Below are 17111 nucleotides of genomic sequence, written 5' to 3' on the forward strand. Positions count from 1 at the left end.
GGGGCTTCGCTAGCCCTCTGGCCATAAAGTGAGGTGCAGATGGAGGGATGAAGATGAATGTGAAAAAGGCACTCGCCCTAACGACCCAAGTGAGGTCGTTGAACTTCTTCCTGCATTGCACAGGAGTCCTGGGCACCATGCTACTGGAGGTGACTCTTTGGGAAACCTCCCTCCAAGCTCTGCGGTATTCAGTTGGATTAGGCCTCCTGCTATTCTCCGGGTACAGCACACCTCGCCGGCGCTCCACTGCGTCAACCAGAGCATTCAATGCCCCCTCGCTGAAGCGCTGCGCTCTCTCCCTGACCCTCTCCATGTCTTGGAAGTTTTGGCCGCCACAGGTAGGTCACTGCCGAGTTTGAGGCCTACAAGGCGCAGAGTGTGGCTGCAGATGAGAATCGATCCGCCCCTTTAAGAGTTGGCCGGCGCCGGCGTGTCTGGGTCAATTCGATTATTGACAGCACCTACGCTGCCCGCCCATGGAGAAATTGAGTTGCGCCGCCGGGTTAGCGCCTTAAGACTACCGTGCAGCGCCTGATTTAGCGCCGCGATCACCTTCAGGGGCACTACAACGCAATATCGCGCGAGGTGGCGTGAATTTGCGCCTGGCGCAAAACTTTGCGCACCGCCAGTACTAGTGCCCCAAATGGGGCGATACCCAATTTTTCCCCCAGTCTCTTCATCTAAGTCATTAATATGGATTGTAAATAGCTGAGGCCCAAGCACTGATCCTTGCGGTACCCCGCTAGTTACAGCCTGCCAACCCAAAAAAGTCCTGTTTATTCCTACTCTCTGTCTCTGTCCATTAACCAATCCTCAGTCCATGCTAATATATTACCCCCAATCCCATGGGTCCTAATTTTGTGTAATAACGTCTTGTGTGGCACCTTATCAAATGCTTTTTGAAAATCCAAATACACTGCATCCACTCGTTCCCTCTTATCTATCCTACTAGTTACATCGTCAAAAAACTCTTAACCGATTTGTCAAACACTATTTCCCTTTCAGAAAACCATGTTGGCTCTGCCTAATCATATTGCGATTTTCTAAGTGCCCTGTTACCACGTCCCTAATAATAGATTTTATCATTTTGATTACTACTGATGTCAGGCTAACTGGCCTACAGTTCCCTGTTTTTTCTCTTCCTCCTTAAACAGCGGGGTTATGTTTGCTACCTTCCAATCCTTGGGGACTGTTCTAAAATCTAGGGAATTCTGGAAGATTAATACCAGTGCATCCACTATCTCTGCAGCTACCTCTTTTAAAACCCTAGGATGCAGGTCGTCCGGTCTAGGGGATTTGTCGCCACTTAGTACCATTAATTTCTCCAGTATTATGTCTTTACTTATACTGATTTCTTTAAGTTCTTCATTCTCTCTAGACCCTTGGTTCCCCATTATTTCTAGAATGTTTTTTGTCTTCTAGTGTGAAGACAGATGCAAAGTATTTGTTTAATGGTCCAGAAATTTGGGTCGGAGGCTTCCCGTGGGTGCAAGCCTCCGACCTGCACTTACCTAGCGCGCCGGCCGTTAAGCTGTGGGCCCACGTGGGATTCCGATCCTGGGCCTCCTCCAACTGCTGGCGCGCAGTGCTTGCGTATCCCAGGGGCGCAGTTAGTTTGATGCGTCCCCTGGGATCACGTGGGCCATGGAGAGCCAGTGGTAGCAGGGAAACGCCCATTCATAAAATTGACAGGAAGAGCTGTCAAAACTATAAATACTATAAGCCCCAAAAATCACAAACTTCAAACTTCAAATAATTTTTTTTTTAAATCGCATTTTTGAAATAACTATAAATTACATAAAATAACTATTTCAAACAATAATTTAAATTTTTGAAAAAATTAATTACATTTTCTAATGGGGCTAAAAATAAACTTACCTTTCTTTAAATTATTTAAAAATAATAAACCTGTGGAAAAAATGCTTCAATTTTAATTAATTCACCACTTACCTTGTTAAAAGCAGGCCATTACATAGAAACATAGAAGATAGGAGCAGGAGTAGGCCATTCGGCCCCTCACGCCTGCTCCGCCATTCAATGAGATCATGGCTGATCATCCAAACTCAGTACCCTGTCCCTGCCTTCTCCCCATATCCCTTGATCCCTTTAGCCTTAAGAAATATATCCAACTCCTTCTTGAATATATTTAACTGGCTGGCGGGGCCCGGCGTTGCCAGGGCTTTTTTGGGCCGCGCGGTTTACGGCCGGCCGCTGCCGCTCCCCCGCTCTGTGTCTCGGGCCGAGCGGTTGTCAGGCCCGGCCCGAGTGACCCCTACTGACCTGCCGCTCCGGCGGGCCGGGAGCGGGATACTGTGCCGGAGCCGCAATGTGGGGGTTTGTTGTGCTGGTGCTGTCGCTGTCAGTATAAAAAAAATGGCAGCGAAGTTTCGGGAGGCTGCAGGATTAGGCCCGCCCACACACGGAATTAAACGCCCCCCGTGACGCACCGATTGGTCAACCATCAGGTCACTGAAGTGCAGGATTGGTCAACCATCACGTCAGTCAACGCTATCCCCTGTATGATTGGTCAACCATCACGTCACTCAACGCTAATGAGCGGTAGGATTGGTCAACCGCTAATGAGCGGATTTTTGAACGTTTTTTGTACACTGTCCGAACAATATTTGTCTGACCAAAAAGTAAATATGACTATAACACTCCCCTGATCATCAGCTTTCTTTTGATATAACGTGTAGGTACGCTCTATAACTTCTGAGTATATAGCGGACAGACAGACGGGCGAGCGGGCGGACGTCAACTGCCTTCTGTGGTAGAATATTCCACAGGTTCACCACTCTCTGGGTGAAGAAATTCCTCCTCATTTCTGTCCTAAATGGCTTACCCCTTATCCTTAGACTGACCCCTGGTTCTGGACTCCCCCGCCATCGGGAACATCCTTCCTGCATCTAGTCTGTCTAGTCCTGTTAGAATTTTATAAGTTTCAATGAGATCCCCCCTCATTCTTCTAAACTGCAGCGAGTATAAGCCCAATCGACCCAATATCTCCTCATACGTCATTCCTGCCATCCCAGGTATCAGTCTGGTGAATCTTTGCTGCACTCCCTCCATGGCAAGAACATCCTTCCTCAGATAAGGCGACCAAAACTGCACACAATACTCAAGGTGAGGTCTCACCAAGGCCCTGTACAACTGCAGCAAGACATCCTTGTTCCTGTACTCGAACCCTCTCACTACGAAGGCCAACATACCATTTGCCGCCTTAACCGCCTGCTGCACCTGCATGCTTACCTTCAGCGACTGGTGCACAAGGACACACAGGTCTCGTTGCACTTCCCCTTCTCCCAATCTATTGCCGTTCAGATAATAATCTGCCTTCCTGTTTTTGCCACCGAAGTGGATAACCTCGCAGTTATCCACATTGGGCAGATGCAGTACAATCACCCAACCTGTCCAAATCATACTGGAGTTTCTCGGCATCCTCCTCACAGCACACATGCCCACCCAGCTTTGTGTCGTCTGCAAACTTGGAGATATTACATCTAGTTCCCTCGTCTACATCATTAATATATATTGTTAATAGCTGGGGTCCTAGGACCGATCCCTGCGGTACCCCACTAGTCATTGCCTGCCACTCAGAAAAAGACCCATTTATTCCAACTCTTTGCTTCCTGTCTGCCAACCAGTTCTCTATCCAAGTCAGTACCTTGCCCCCAATCCCATGTGCCTTAACTTTACACGCTAATCTCTTATGCGGGACCTTATCGAAAGCCTTCTGAAAGTCCAATACACCACATCCACTGGTTCTCCCTTATCCTACCAGTTACATCCTCAAAAAATTCCAGTAGATTAGTCAAGCACGATTTACCTTTTGTAAATCCATGTTGACTTTGTCCGATCCGGTCACTGTTTTCCAAGTGCTCTGCTATTACATCTTTTATAATGGAGTCTAGCATTTTCCCCACTACTGAGGTCAGGCTTACCGGTCTATAATTCCCTGTTTTCTCTCTACCACCTTTTTTGAATAGTTGGGTAACATTAGCTACCCTCCAATCCATGGGAACTGTTCCAGAATCTATAGAATTTTGGAAGATGACCAGCAATGCATCTACTATTTCTAGGGCCACTTCCTTAAGTTCCCTAGGATGTAGATTATCAGGCCCTGGGGATTTATCGGCCTTCAATCCCGTCAATTTCCCTAACACCATTTCCCTACAAATACTGATTTCATTCAGTTCCTCCCTCTCATTAGACCCTATGTTCCCCGACATCTCTGGGAGGTTATTTGTGTCCTCCTTTGTGAAGACAGAACCAAAGTATGTATTTAATTGGTCTACCATTTCTTTGTTCCCCATTATAAATTCCCCTGATTCTGACTGCAAGGGACCTACGCTTGACTTCACCAATCTTTTTCTCTTCACATATCTATAGAAGCTTTTACAGTCAGTTTTTATGTTCCCTGCAAGCTTACTCTCATACTCTATTTTCCCCCTCTTAATTAATCCCTTTGTCCTCCTTTGTTGAATCCTAAACTGCTCCCAATCCTCAGGTTAACTGCTTTTTCTGGCCAATTTGTATGTTCTCTCCTTGGATCTTATGCTATCCCTAATTTCCCTTGTTAGCCACGGCTGAGTCACCTTTTTTGTTTTATTTTTATTCCAAACAGGGATGAACAAATTCTGTGGTTCATCCATGCGATCTTTAAATGTTTGCCATTGCCTATCCACCGTCAACCCTTTGAGTAACATTCCCCAATTAATCCTACCCAACTCGCGCCTCATACTCATAAATTCAGGACCCTAGTCTCTGAGTCAACTATTTCACTCTCCATCTTAATGAAGAATTCGATCATATTATGATCGCTGCGCCCCAAGGAGCCTCGCACAACAAGATTGCTAATTATTCCTTTCTCATTACATAATACCCAGTCTAAGATGGCCTGATCTCTAGTTGGTTCCTCGACATATTGGTCCAGGAAACCATCCTGTATACACTCCAGGAATTCCTCCTCCACAGTATTGTTACTAATTTGGTTAGCCCAATCTATATGTAGATTAAAGTCACCCATGATAACTGCTGTGCCCTTATTGCACGCGTCTCTAATTTCCCGTTTAATGCCATCCCCAACCTCTGCATTACTGTTTGGGGGTGTGTGCACAACTCCAACTAGCGTTTTCTGCCCCTTGGTATTTCTCAGCTCTACCCATACAGATTCAACATCATCAGAGTAATATCCTTCCTTGTGTTAATCTCTTTAACCAGCAATGCTACCCCACCTCCTTTTCCTTTTTGCCTGTCTTTCCTGAATATGGAATACCCCTGGATGTTGAGTTCCCAGCCTTGGTCACCCTGGAGCCATGTTTCCGTAAACCCAATCATATATATCCGTTTACATCTATTTGCGCAGCTAATTCATCCACCTTATTACGAATGCTCCTCGCATTAAGACACAAAGCCTTCAGGCTTGTTTTTTTAACACTCTTAGACCTTTTAGAATTATTATTTACTGTGGCCATGTGTAAATCCTGGAGACTTACCCTCCCGGAGAAACCTGCAAAAAAAAACGTAAGTTCCATGCGCACGCGCTGCCTCTCCGGCGTACGCGTTCGACCTCTGAACCCCTTTAAGGGAACGGAAGTTCCGGTTTCCCGCGCATGCGCAGTGCATGCACGAAACCGGCACTTCCGTTGGGCCTACGGGTGAGTACCCCATGCGTACTCACCCGTGGAGACCCGAATTTCTGGGCCCTTGTCTCTGCCATTTCCTTATTGCCCATTATAATTTCTCCTGTTTCTGCCTCTAATGGGCCCACGTTTACTTTTACAAATCTTTCTATTTAGGTACCTATAGAAACATTTACAATCTGTTTTTATGTCTCTTGCTAATTTACTCTCATTCTTTTATCTCTTTCCTTATCAATTTCTTGGTCCTCCTTTGCAGAATTCTAAAATCCTCCCAATCCTCAGGCTTACTACTCTTTGGCAACATTATAAGTCTCTTCCTTTGATTTAATACTATCTTCAACGTCTCTTGTTAGCCACGGTTGGACCACTTTTCCTGTGGGATTTTTGTGCCTTAAAGGAATGTATTTTTGTTGTAAATTATGTATTCTTTAAATGCTAGCAATTACTTGTCTACCACCGTACCTTTTAATGTAGTTTCCCAATCTACCATAGCCAACTTTCCCCTCATACCTACATAGTTTGCTTTGTTTAGATTTAAGACCCTAGTTTCGGACTTAACTAAATCACTTTCAAACTCTAAAATTCTACCATATTATGGTCACTCTTCCCTAAAGGCCCTTTTACTGCAAGGTTATTAATTAACACTTTCTCATTGCACAGTACTAGATCTAAAATAGCCTGTTCCCTAGTTTGTTCCTGTAGTGTCCGTGTGTTGATAAAGACACTGAAGACAGGAGTTGGTTCATAGGTGTTTATTAAGCAAAGTCTGGGGGGGGGTTCTAACGGATATACACAATATACAGGCTTATATAGCCCGAGTGGCAATTACTGGCATTACAGCACACCTGGGGCTCTTAAAGGCACATACACTACAGTTCCTCAACATAATGATCTAGAAAACTATCTTGTATACATTCCATGAACTCATCCTCCACACTATTACTGCAAATTTGGTTTGCCTAGTCTATATGTAGATTTAAGTCCCCCATGATTACTGTATTACCCTTGTTACATGCGTGTCTAATTTCCTGATTTTTATACTCTCCCCTATATTACAACTACTGTCTGGGGGCCTATAAACACTCCCATCAATGTTTTCTGCCCCTTGCTGTTTCATAGCTCCACCCAAACTGATTCTACTTCTTGATTTTCAGAGCTGAGATCTTTTCTCTCTGCTGTATTTATCCTATCATTTGTTATCAGGGCTGCCCCTCCTTTTCCATTTTGCCTATCTCTTCTAAGAGCTAAGTATCCTGGAATATTTAGTTCCTAACCTTGATCACTTTGCAACCATGTCTCCGTAATGACTATTAGATCAAACCTGTTCATTTCTATCTGCGCCATTAATTCATCTGTTTTGTTGTGAATGCTTTGTGCATTCAGATATAGTGCCTTTAGCTTTTACTTTTTTCTATTTTTCCCTGATGTCACCTTAGTCACTGATGCTCTATTACCTCTTCCCCTTGCCCACCAAGCCAAGCCACCCTAAGTTTGAGCCAAACACTCAGTTGAAATTTTAATTTGTCACTAACCTGCATACTGACCCCAAGCCAGAGTACACACATGTCTGTAATCAGTATCCAATTATCTATTCAATATAACCTATTTAATCTCTCTCTGCAGGTTTTGGGCCTGTTGTCCACATGTATCCAGGTAGCATGCCTATCAGAGCAGCGATGGAGAACTTTGGGTTTCCAAAATCATTTTATAACCACCTGTATGACTTTCCTATCAACAAATTGAACAGTCTGCTTTCTGGAAGTTTTTCAGCTGAGAAAGAAACATTGCAGAATCAAACTGAAGTTCTGGTGGGAGATGGTAATGGGAGCCCACTGAGTGCACACCAGGGTGATGGGGTGCCGAGTGGCGAAGCCACAATGGATAACGACCAAGCTGGGGAAACTGAGACCATGGATGTTGCATGTGAGGAGACAGAAAATAAAGACAAAAATACAGACAGAAAATCCAATGTAAGTTTTGCTCCAGTAGGATATAGATGTGGAATGTTACATTCTAATGTACCCAGTTTCGAGGGCCCAGTGATTTGAATAGAGTTATTGTCTGTGAGGAGAACTATTTCTCCAGATTGACTGTGACTTGATATCTGTGGGTAACCGGTTTCGTTGGGCAACAGTAAAATAGTGGCCACCCAACCCACCACCCACAAAGCACACTGCTTTTAATGCTTTGTCCTTTGTGTCGTTCTTTGCGTACATAACAGTCACTGCATTCCAAAAGTAATTGAATATGTGAAGTGCTTTACGGTGTTTTGACCTAACAAACCACTATATAATTGCAAATATTTATAACATTGTGCAGTGTGGTTTTGCCTTTATTTGCTTTCTTTGTTGAATTTGTTTCAACTGGAAAGATGCTTAAACATAACTACATTCCACTTTTTTTTGTTTGCTTCGGTCATCAACTGTTTTGCAACTTTTTGTGCTAATCGCTTCTGCAAATTTAGTCTTGGTTCCTACAATACCTTCCTGTTAGCTGTCTTATGGTGTTTCCTCAGTCAGCTTATGTCCTCGTTCATTGTCGCTGGGTCAAAATCCTGGAACTCCCTCCCTAACAGCACTGTGGGAGTACCTTTACCACACAGACTGCAGCGGTTCAAGAAGGCGGCTCACCACCACCTTCTCGAGGGCAATTAAGAATGGGCAATAAATGCTGGCCTTGCCAGTGACGCCCACATCCCATAAAAACGAATAAAAATTTTTTTTTTTTTTTAATTCAACACACTTCTGTTTGCATTTGGTTCACTAATGATGTCAGTTTATGGCAAGTTGCTGCTTCGTGTTACTCGGGGCTGGGACCTTTTGCTCTGCTTTAGTCATTTCATTCTGGTCAAAGTGGCAAATCCCAGTATCTTTCACAAGTACCATGCCCTGTTTGTGATGTTGACAATTTTGGTATATGGGCCTTCCCGAGCAAAAGTGCATCTCGGCAAGTGTGCATCTGACCACTGACTCCTCTGGATCCTAGTGCCTATGATTTTAAGTGCATTTACTGGGAGAAGGAGAGCAATTGATTTCTCCCTTCTTTGCACCAAATGCTTACGTGAATGCTAGTGTGACATTTCAAAATGTGGTGTAGTTCGATTCAATCAAACCCATCCATACAGTGTCAAAAGTTGATTTTTGGAAATAGTCCTGCTTTCATTTATACACTATTTGATAATCTGAGACTCCCATCTGTATCTACACCCTGGGCAGCTGACAGCTCCAGCTTTTGGGTGCTTACTTGCCTCATCCACTACTGACACAATTTTTTTTTTTTAAACCCACCAAATCAGTATTCCTTTCTAATCGTACCCTCCTTTCACTTGGGACCCTACTACTGGCACTTTATTCTGGCTGCGTTGTCTCTCTGAAACAGAATCTTTGATTTACCTCCTGCAAGAAAAGTTTTGTTTCAACATTCTCAAAAAACTTTTTTTCCAAAGCAACTCTTGTGAACTGCAGCCAAACCTTTTTTTTTGACTGTTCTCCTTGTGCAGCATAGTCCAGGTTTCTAACCTAGATTTATGCTTGTTCTTGTACAAGTTTTAGACTCCCAAAGTCAAACTGGACTCCATCTTTGGTGACATGTTTCTTGGCAGGTTGAAGAAAGGAAGAGTAAGCAAGAAGATCGTCTGAAGAAATTACAGGCCGCTGCTGCTGTGCTACAAGAGAGAAACGCAGATGGGTGAGCTTATGTAACAAATTAAAATGAACTCCAGTACAATTCTATTTCAAATTTTTCTTCTGAAAGTGGCAACTGTGATACTAAAAGATTGGGTGCCACCTTGATCTTTACAAACTTGTGCACAATTGGTCATCTCTATTTATTCAGAATAAATTATGACTTGTAGAAATTGCAACACTAAAACAGGCCTTCAGCCAACCAGTCCGTGTTAGTGTTTATCCTCCACACGAGCAGTAGTCCTAATTGTATGTGCCTGCCCTGTTCACAAAACCCTTTATCCTTTCCGTCAACTACTTGTGTAACCTATTCTTAAATGTTGACGCGGTCTCTGCTTCAGTCTCTAAACCCTGCCTTTAATTTTTTTTAAATGTTTCTCCTGCTCTCTGTCCTAAATCTCTTGCATTTAACCTTGTATCTATGTCCTCTCAACCTGGAAATGGACTGTTCCTTCATAATCAAATCGCCCCTTTAAATCACCTCTGTTGTGTAAAAAAAAAAAAGCAGTCTTTCTTCATATTTATATTATCTCATCAGACAGCAACCTAGTGAATTTGCAAGTATTCAGTTAGCTTTTTTATGGTCTGCTTTTAATGTTTTATGAACCCAAGTCCCCAAATCCCTCTGCTTATCTGCAGCAGCCAGCATTCCCCCATTCAAAATATAATTTTAAACCAAAATGTAGATCTTCATGCTGACTGACTTTGAATTACTACATCTGCTACTGTTTACCCATTCCACCATCTTATCAATTTCCCCATGAAACTTCCTATGGCCCTCAATTATTTACTATGCCTGTCTTCCATTTTAGTATCTGCTGCAAATTTGGACACTACTCCCTCTAGTCCGATACCCAAATCATTGATGTACACAGCAAACAAAAGTGGTCCCAGAACAGGACCCTCACTATTCACTTCTAACCACTCTTGCAAAATTGTCCTTGACTCCTACTCTGTTTCCCTGTTTCCTCCCTTCTAACCAGTTTTGGATCTAATTTTTCTAACCTTCCCTGACTCCATATCCCATAATCTCCAATAGTCACCTATATCGTACCTCCACCTACACTACATATGCTGAATTTCCCCATTTACCGTATCTCCTCCATTCTTTATTTAATGTAGGTAAAGCACATTAATTAATTTTGCAGATCACTCATTTATAAAGACAGTTCTGCCAAATAAGCAGAATTTCACACTTTGTTAAAAGCATCAGCTAATTTTTTCAAGAAGATTTAATTCTGTGATCATATTAATGTCACATGAACAGTTTCATATATCCTACATCATAGTGCCTTTGGTTTATGCTAACTTCTCAATGTTTGAGAATGTTTTAATTTATGTTTCATTCTTAAAAATGTAGTCTCATCCATACTTTTGTTTGTTACCTCCAGACTCGACTATTCCGGTGCTCTCCTGGTCGGCTTTCCATCTTCCACCCTGCATAAACTTAAGCTCATCCAAAACTCTACGCTTATCCTAACTCGCACCAAGTCCCATTCATCCATCACTCCTGTGCTTGCTACCCTACATTGGCTCCCGGTCCCTGAGCGCCTCCATTTTAAAACTCTCATGCTCAAATTCCATAATGACACCTTCCCTCCTGATCTCTAACCTCCTCCAGCCCAACAACCCTCTGAGAACTCTGCGTCCCTCCAACTGTGGCCTCTTGCCCATCTCCCACTTCCTTCACCAACCATTGGTGGCTGTGACATCAGCTGTCGAGGTCCAAAGCTCTGGAATTCCCTCCCTAAACTTCTCCACCTTCTTTAAGCCCCTCCATAAAACCTACCTCTTTGACCAAGTTTTTGGTCACCTGTCCTAATGTCTCCTTTTTTGGCTCAGTGTCATTTTGGTCGATTATACTCCTGTGAAGGGCCTTGGGATATTTTACTAGATTAAATGTGCTATATAAATGCAATTTGCTGTAAATATTATACATTATTATCGCCTCTGAGTCTGAAGGTTGTGGGTTCAAGTCCCACTCCAGGGACTTGAGCACAAATAACTAGGCTGACACTCCAGTGCAGCACTGTCGGAGGTACCGTTTTTCGGATGAAACATTAAACCGAGGTCCCCGTCTGCACTCAGGTGGATTAAAAGATCCCATGGCACTATTTCGAAGAAGAGCAGGGGAGTTATCCCTGGTGTCCTGGTTAATATTTATCCCTCAACCAACTTCACTAAAAGAGATTATCTGGTCATTATCACATTGCTGTTTGTGGGAGCTTGCTGTGTGCAAATTGGCTACTGTGTTTCCTACATTACAACAGTGATTACACTTCAAAAGTACTTCATTGGCTGTAATGCGCTTTGGGGCATCCAGTGATTGTGAAAGGCACTATATAAATGCAAGTCTTTCTTTCTTTCTATATAACTAATCCTGTCTAAACATTTTATTCTAAATAATGGCTATTTCTAGTAGCTAGCTTACCTCAATTAAATGAAAATTCACGTTGTTTTAGTAAATTCTGGTGAAAAGCTGTTTTTCTTATTTATTATAGGTTAATTATAGCAAGTCGCCTTTATCCTAGCCCCTTACTACTTTGTCTTCTGGAGTTTGTGGCACCATCTAGACCGTTTGTCATCTACTGCCAATACAAAGAGGTAAAACTGAATATTTGGCATGTTGTTGGTTTGATTGGACATTTGAGAGCACAGCTCAGTTTATTGTTTATTTTCTTCCCCCGTCTAGCCTTTGCTCGTGTGCTATGCAAATCTACGAGAAAGGGGTGGCGTTGTTAACCTGAGGCTATCTGAAACGTGGCTGAGAGGCTATCAGGTAAACTTCAATTAAACACCGTAGATGCCTCCTAAAGTAGAATTTCAGAAGCAGGTTATCAATGCCTCCAAAGTTCATTAACTTTTAAGCTGCTCTACGGTGTCCTTGTATCTAAATTCCTAATGTTTTGACAGAATATTATAACAATTATATAGTGAATCCTTCTGTTTTGGTCATACTGAGTGTATATTAGGGAGAGTTTGGCTGTACAAGCTGCCTCTTAACACTTTAAAAAAAAACTCACAAGCCATTTGCTTCATCATAAATGTTTCATGGGATTTATTACAAATGGCTTGTACTTCAGTTTTATGATAGAAAGGCCTTGCTGAAGTTCAGAATAATTAGTATGTTAAGTAAGAAAGCTTGCATCTCTATAGTATCAGCCTAGAACACGTGCTCAAGTCCTGAAGTGGGGCTTGAACCCACGACCTTCTGATTGAGAGGCGAGTGTGCTACCACTGAGTTAAGCTGGCATATATAACCTACTAAGCCAGCACGTTGCTAATACTGTGGACATTTTAATGCATGTGGATTTTCTAGATAAACTGTATGTGCCCGAACCAAGCATGTTGGCGTATACAAGATTCTTTGGTTTGTCCAAATAGTATTTTGTTTGCCTGGACAAATCGGCAAATTTTCTACAATTAATTTGGTACCTCATGTGACTAAGACTAAGTGAGACCACACCTTGAGTATTGTGTGCAGTTTTGGTCGCCTTATCTGAGGAAGGATGTTCTTGCCATGGAGGGAGTACAGCGAAGATTCACCAGACTGATACCTGGGATGGCAGGAATGACGTATGAGGAGAGATTGGATCGATTGGGCGCATACTCGCTGGAGTTTAGAAGAATGAGAGGGGATTTCATTGAAACTTATAAAATTCTAACAGGACTAGACAGACTAGATGCAGGAAGGATGTTCCCGATGGCGGGGGAGTCCAGAACCAGGGGTCACAGTCTAAGGATAAGGGGTAAGCCATTTAGGACAGAAATGAGGAGGAATTTCTTCACCCAGAGAGTGGTGAACCTGTGGAATTCTCTACCACAGAAGGCAGTTGAGGCCAATTCATTAAATATATTCAAGAAGGAGATAGATATATTTCTTAAGGCTAAAGGGATATGGGGAGAAAGCAGGGACAGGGTACTGAATTTGGATGATCAGCCATGATCTCATTAAATGGCAGAGCAGGCTTGAGGGGCCAAATGGCCTATTCCTGCTCCTAAATTCTATGTTTCTATGTATGTTTCTTCTTGCCAACTTAATCTGACCCTCCAGCCCTCTTCTATTGTATCCATTGCATGTGCTGTATTTAATTTGCAGTCCATCAGACCGGGTTTGTATCTCGGCCACATCAGACTGCACTGATAAATTTGCTATAAGAGGATTATATTATAGTAAATAACAACAGAAAATGCTGGAAATACTCAGCAGGCCAGGCAGCATCCGTGGAGAGAGAAACAAGAGTTAACGTTTCAGGTCTGGGACCCTTCATCAGAACTGGAAAAAGCTGGAAATGTAACAGATATTAAGCAGGTGCAGAGACAGGGGGAGAGGGGTTTAGGAGGGGAGGAAGGAATTGAAAGAACATGCTGTGAAAATGTTGCAAATGGGAATGGCAAAATCATACTGCATGAAAAATGGGGGCAGGGATTATTATCTGAAATTGTTGAACTCCATGTTGAGTCCGGCAGGCTGTAAAGTGCCTAATCGAAAGATGAGGTGCTGTTCCTCGAGCTTACGTTGAGCTTCATTAGAACAATGTATTAGGTCGAGGACAGAGCGATCAGAGTGGGAGTGAAGTGGAGAATTAAAGTGACAGGCGACCGGAAGCTCAGGGCCACCCTTACGGACTGAACAGAGGTGTTCCGCAAAGCAGTCGCCCAATCTGCGTTTGGTCTCCCCAATGTAGAGGAGACCGCATCGTGAGCAGCGAATACAGTATATTAAATTGCAAGAAGTACAAGTAAATCGCTGTTTCACCTGGAAGGGGTGTTTGGGGCCCCGGACAGTGGGAAGGGAGGAGGTAAAAGGGCATGTGTTGCATCTCCTGCGCTTGCACGGGAAGGTGCCAGGTGAAGGAAAAGGACTGTTGGGGGTGATGGAGGAGTGGACCAGGGTGTCGCTGAGGGAGCGGTCCCTTCGGAATGCTGAAAGGGGAGGTGAGGGGAAGATGTGTTTGGTGGTGGGATCACGTTGGAGATGGCGGAGGATGATCCGTTGAATGTGGAGGCTGGTGGGGTGAAAGGTGAGGACAAGGGGAACCCTATCATGGTTCTGGGAGGGAGGGGCAGGGGTGAGAGCAGAAGTGCGGGAAATAGAACGGACACGGTCAAGGGCCGTGTCAACCACAGTAGAGGGGAATCCTCGGTTGAGGAAAAAGGAAGACATGTCGGAAGCACTGGTATGGAAGGTGGCAACGTCAGAACAGATGCGGCGGAGATGGAGAAACTGGGAGAATGGAATAGAGTCCTTACAGGAAGCGGGGTGGGAGGAAGTGTAGTCCAGGTAGCTGTGGGAGTCGGTGGGCTTGTAGTGGATGTTAGTCGAAAGCCAATTGCCAGAAATGGAGACGGAGAAGTCAAGGAAGGGAAGGAAAGAGTCGGAGATGGACCATGTGAAGGTGAGGGAAGGGTGGAAATTGGAAGTAAAGTGAATGAACTTATCTAGTTCAGGGCGCGAGCAGGAAACGGCACCAATACAGTCATCGATGTACCGGAAAAAGAGGTGAGGGAAGTGACCCGAGTAGGACTGGCACAAAGAATGTTCCACATATCCCATGAACAGGCAGGCATAGCTAGGGCCCATGCGGGTTCCCATAGCAACACCTTTAATTTGGAGGAAGTGAGTGGAGTCAAAGGAGAAGTTGTTCAATGTGAGAACAAGTTCAGCCAGGCGGAGGAGGGTGGTGGTGGATGGGGACTGGTCGGGCCTCGGTTCAAGGAAGAAACAGAGCGCCTGTTCTGATGAAGGGTCCCAGACCTGAAACGTTAACTCTGTTTCTCTCTCCACAGATGCTGCCTGGCCTGCTGAGTATTTCCAGCATTTTCTGTTGTTATTTTAGATTTCCAGCATCCGCAGTATTTTGCTATTATATTATAGTAATTTTAACTTTGGAATTATGAGGAAAACCAGTTGAAGGGGCCATAGTGCAGGATGACACCAAATATTTCATCAAATTATAAAGACTGTTTTCAAACAGACCAAGCAAACACCATTACCAATGCTTTGAATAATTATCTGAAGAGCAATCTCCTTTTAAAGATAATGCACTTAATGAGTTTTTAGCATTTACTAATTTACAACAACATGCAAACTTTAATTTGTCCAAACTTTTTAGGTTTTGCCAAACCGAACTCATCCCAAGCTGACAATGAGTGGAGGTGGTGGCTACGTCCTGACCGGTATCACTGTTGCTATAGACAGAGCTAAATCTGTTGCCAGTAATTCTAAACCACAGGAATCTGAAGAACCTGCAGCTAAAAGACAGAAAGTAGAAGAATCCAAAAGTTAGCTTTCCCCCAAGTAGTTGCTGCTAATCCTGAAACTGTTTGATATTGGAGCCCATCGTAAAGCTTAAGCTGCAAGTTTTTACAGACTGCTATACTTTTATATTGGTATAATATGGAATGTGTGCCTTTTGGAATTTTCTGCTATGATGTGGAGTGCTAGCAACTGGTATTGCATGTGGGAGGAAGTGGAGGGAAGATGCTCTCAATGCAGCGAGAAGTATTTCTATGTACCGGTGTAAAATGTTTATTTTTTGCAGAGGTTGGGGGGAGGGGTGAAGAAAGAGAATGGAATTAAGTATTTTGGAAAATGTACGCCTGCTGGAATTTAACGCCAGAAGAGTTGGGTTTCAGGGCTCTTATATTGATAGAACTCTGCATGAATGTTTGTTCCATGCAGTCTCAGCCTGTTGAAGGCCCTCTAACGTTAGAAAATGGAGGTCCTAATTAGCTAGGATTTATATGGCCATCTGTAAAATAAACTGCTATTCATATTTTTACATAATTTCATTGGTTGTATCAAATTATGGAAAGTAACTTGATGCACTGAAGTATTTTTCTTAATGGGTTTAGCTTTTTAAAAATTGATCTTATTTATAATTTGTATCATTGTGTAATTGTTTTCAGTAGCAGTTTAGCCATATTGAATGTGTCTTATCACTAATCAACTATTAAAATATTAAGTTATCTGAAATAAATCCATTTAATCAAACTGATTTAAACTTGTGACTGTCTTTTTTAATAGTTAATTGATCCAACACATAAAAGTATTGTTTTCTCATAAATGCCCTATTGTTTTTATGAACTGCATGTATGAAAATACAGCCAAAAGATTTCTTCAGTGTTCAAAAACTTGCTACTGTCACTACTTACAAAGCTAATTGCTTCTTTATACCTTTTAGCATGTGCATTTTTTGAGCTTTCAAACTGTACATTCAACATCTGCAAGTGTTTTTAAAAAGTGACTATTATAAAAGTTTGCATGCATTGATGACTTGCTTTGAACGCAAAGCCTTGACATGTGAAGAGCAGGTTCTCAAACTGTAATGGAGATGCTTGTGTATTTTTATTAAAAATATTCTTCAATTCAAACTGCATTCATTTTTAAAAATTTGCTGTGGAGGAATATGTACAGAACACTTGTGAATCTTTGAAGAATGTTTTTTTTTCATTCCCTGACATTTAATATTATGAGAAACCATCAACCCTATTGAAGCTTGTCCCTCCAGTAATCCTCATAGTTCACTCCCACTACATTGGGATCTTTTTTTATTGCTTTTCTCCAGACTCTCTCTAACACATGTTTGTTCCTTTTTGAATTGTGGTGACCAAAATTGTACTTCATATTCTGTGACCTGACCAGTGCCATTATATAATCTCGGCATTACCTTTGTAGACTCCACAGTTCTTGCTATGTATTCGGCATTCTGTAGCATTTATTTTTTAATATCCATGTTCACATTGTTAGGACATTGAAAGTGATGAATCTGCTTGCAGATTG

The 17111-nt window shown here is 42.7% G+C and overlaps 1 protein-coding gene across 2 annotated transcripts in view; it reads left to right on the forward strand.

The window, feature by feature from the left end:
- trmt6 (tRNA methyltransferase 6 non-catalytic subunit) overlaps positions 1-16326 on the forward strand; it is a 50116-nt gene extending 33790 nt beyond the window's left edge. Inside the window, exons 7-11 of one of the 2 annotated variants that reach the window (XM_085981721.1) lie at positions 7266-7612; positions 9244-9329; positions 11827-11929; positions 12018-12104; positions 15442-16326. In XM_085981721.1, the coding sequence (XP_085837847.1) occupies positions 7266-7612; positions 9244-9329; positions 11827-11929; positions 12018-12104; positions 15442-15615 (797 nt within the window). In that variant the 3' untranslated portion in view covers positions 15616-16326. Of the gene's footprint in view, positions 1-7265; positions 7613-9243; positions 9330-10716; positions 11805-11826; positions 11930-12017; positions 12105-15441 lie in introns of those variants that run through there. The other variant, XM_085981722.1, reaches the window with a different exon arrangement.
- The last annotated feature ends 785 nt before the right edge of the window (positions 16327-17111 follow it).

The sequence above is a fragment of the Somniosus microcephalus genome, chromosome 3 (genome assembly GCF_052327205.1).
Source record: "Somniosus microcephalus isolate GS21.2 chromosome 3, FLI_Smic_1.0, whole genome shotgun sequence".
Taxonomy (NCBI): domain Eukaryota; kingdom Metazoa; phylum Chordata; class Chondrichthyes; order Squaliformes; family Somniosidae; genus Somniosus; species Somniosus microcephalus.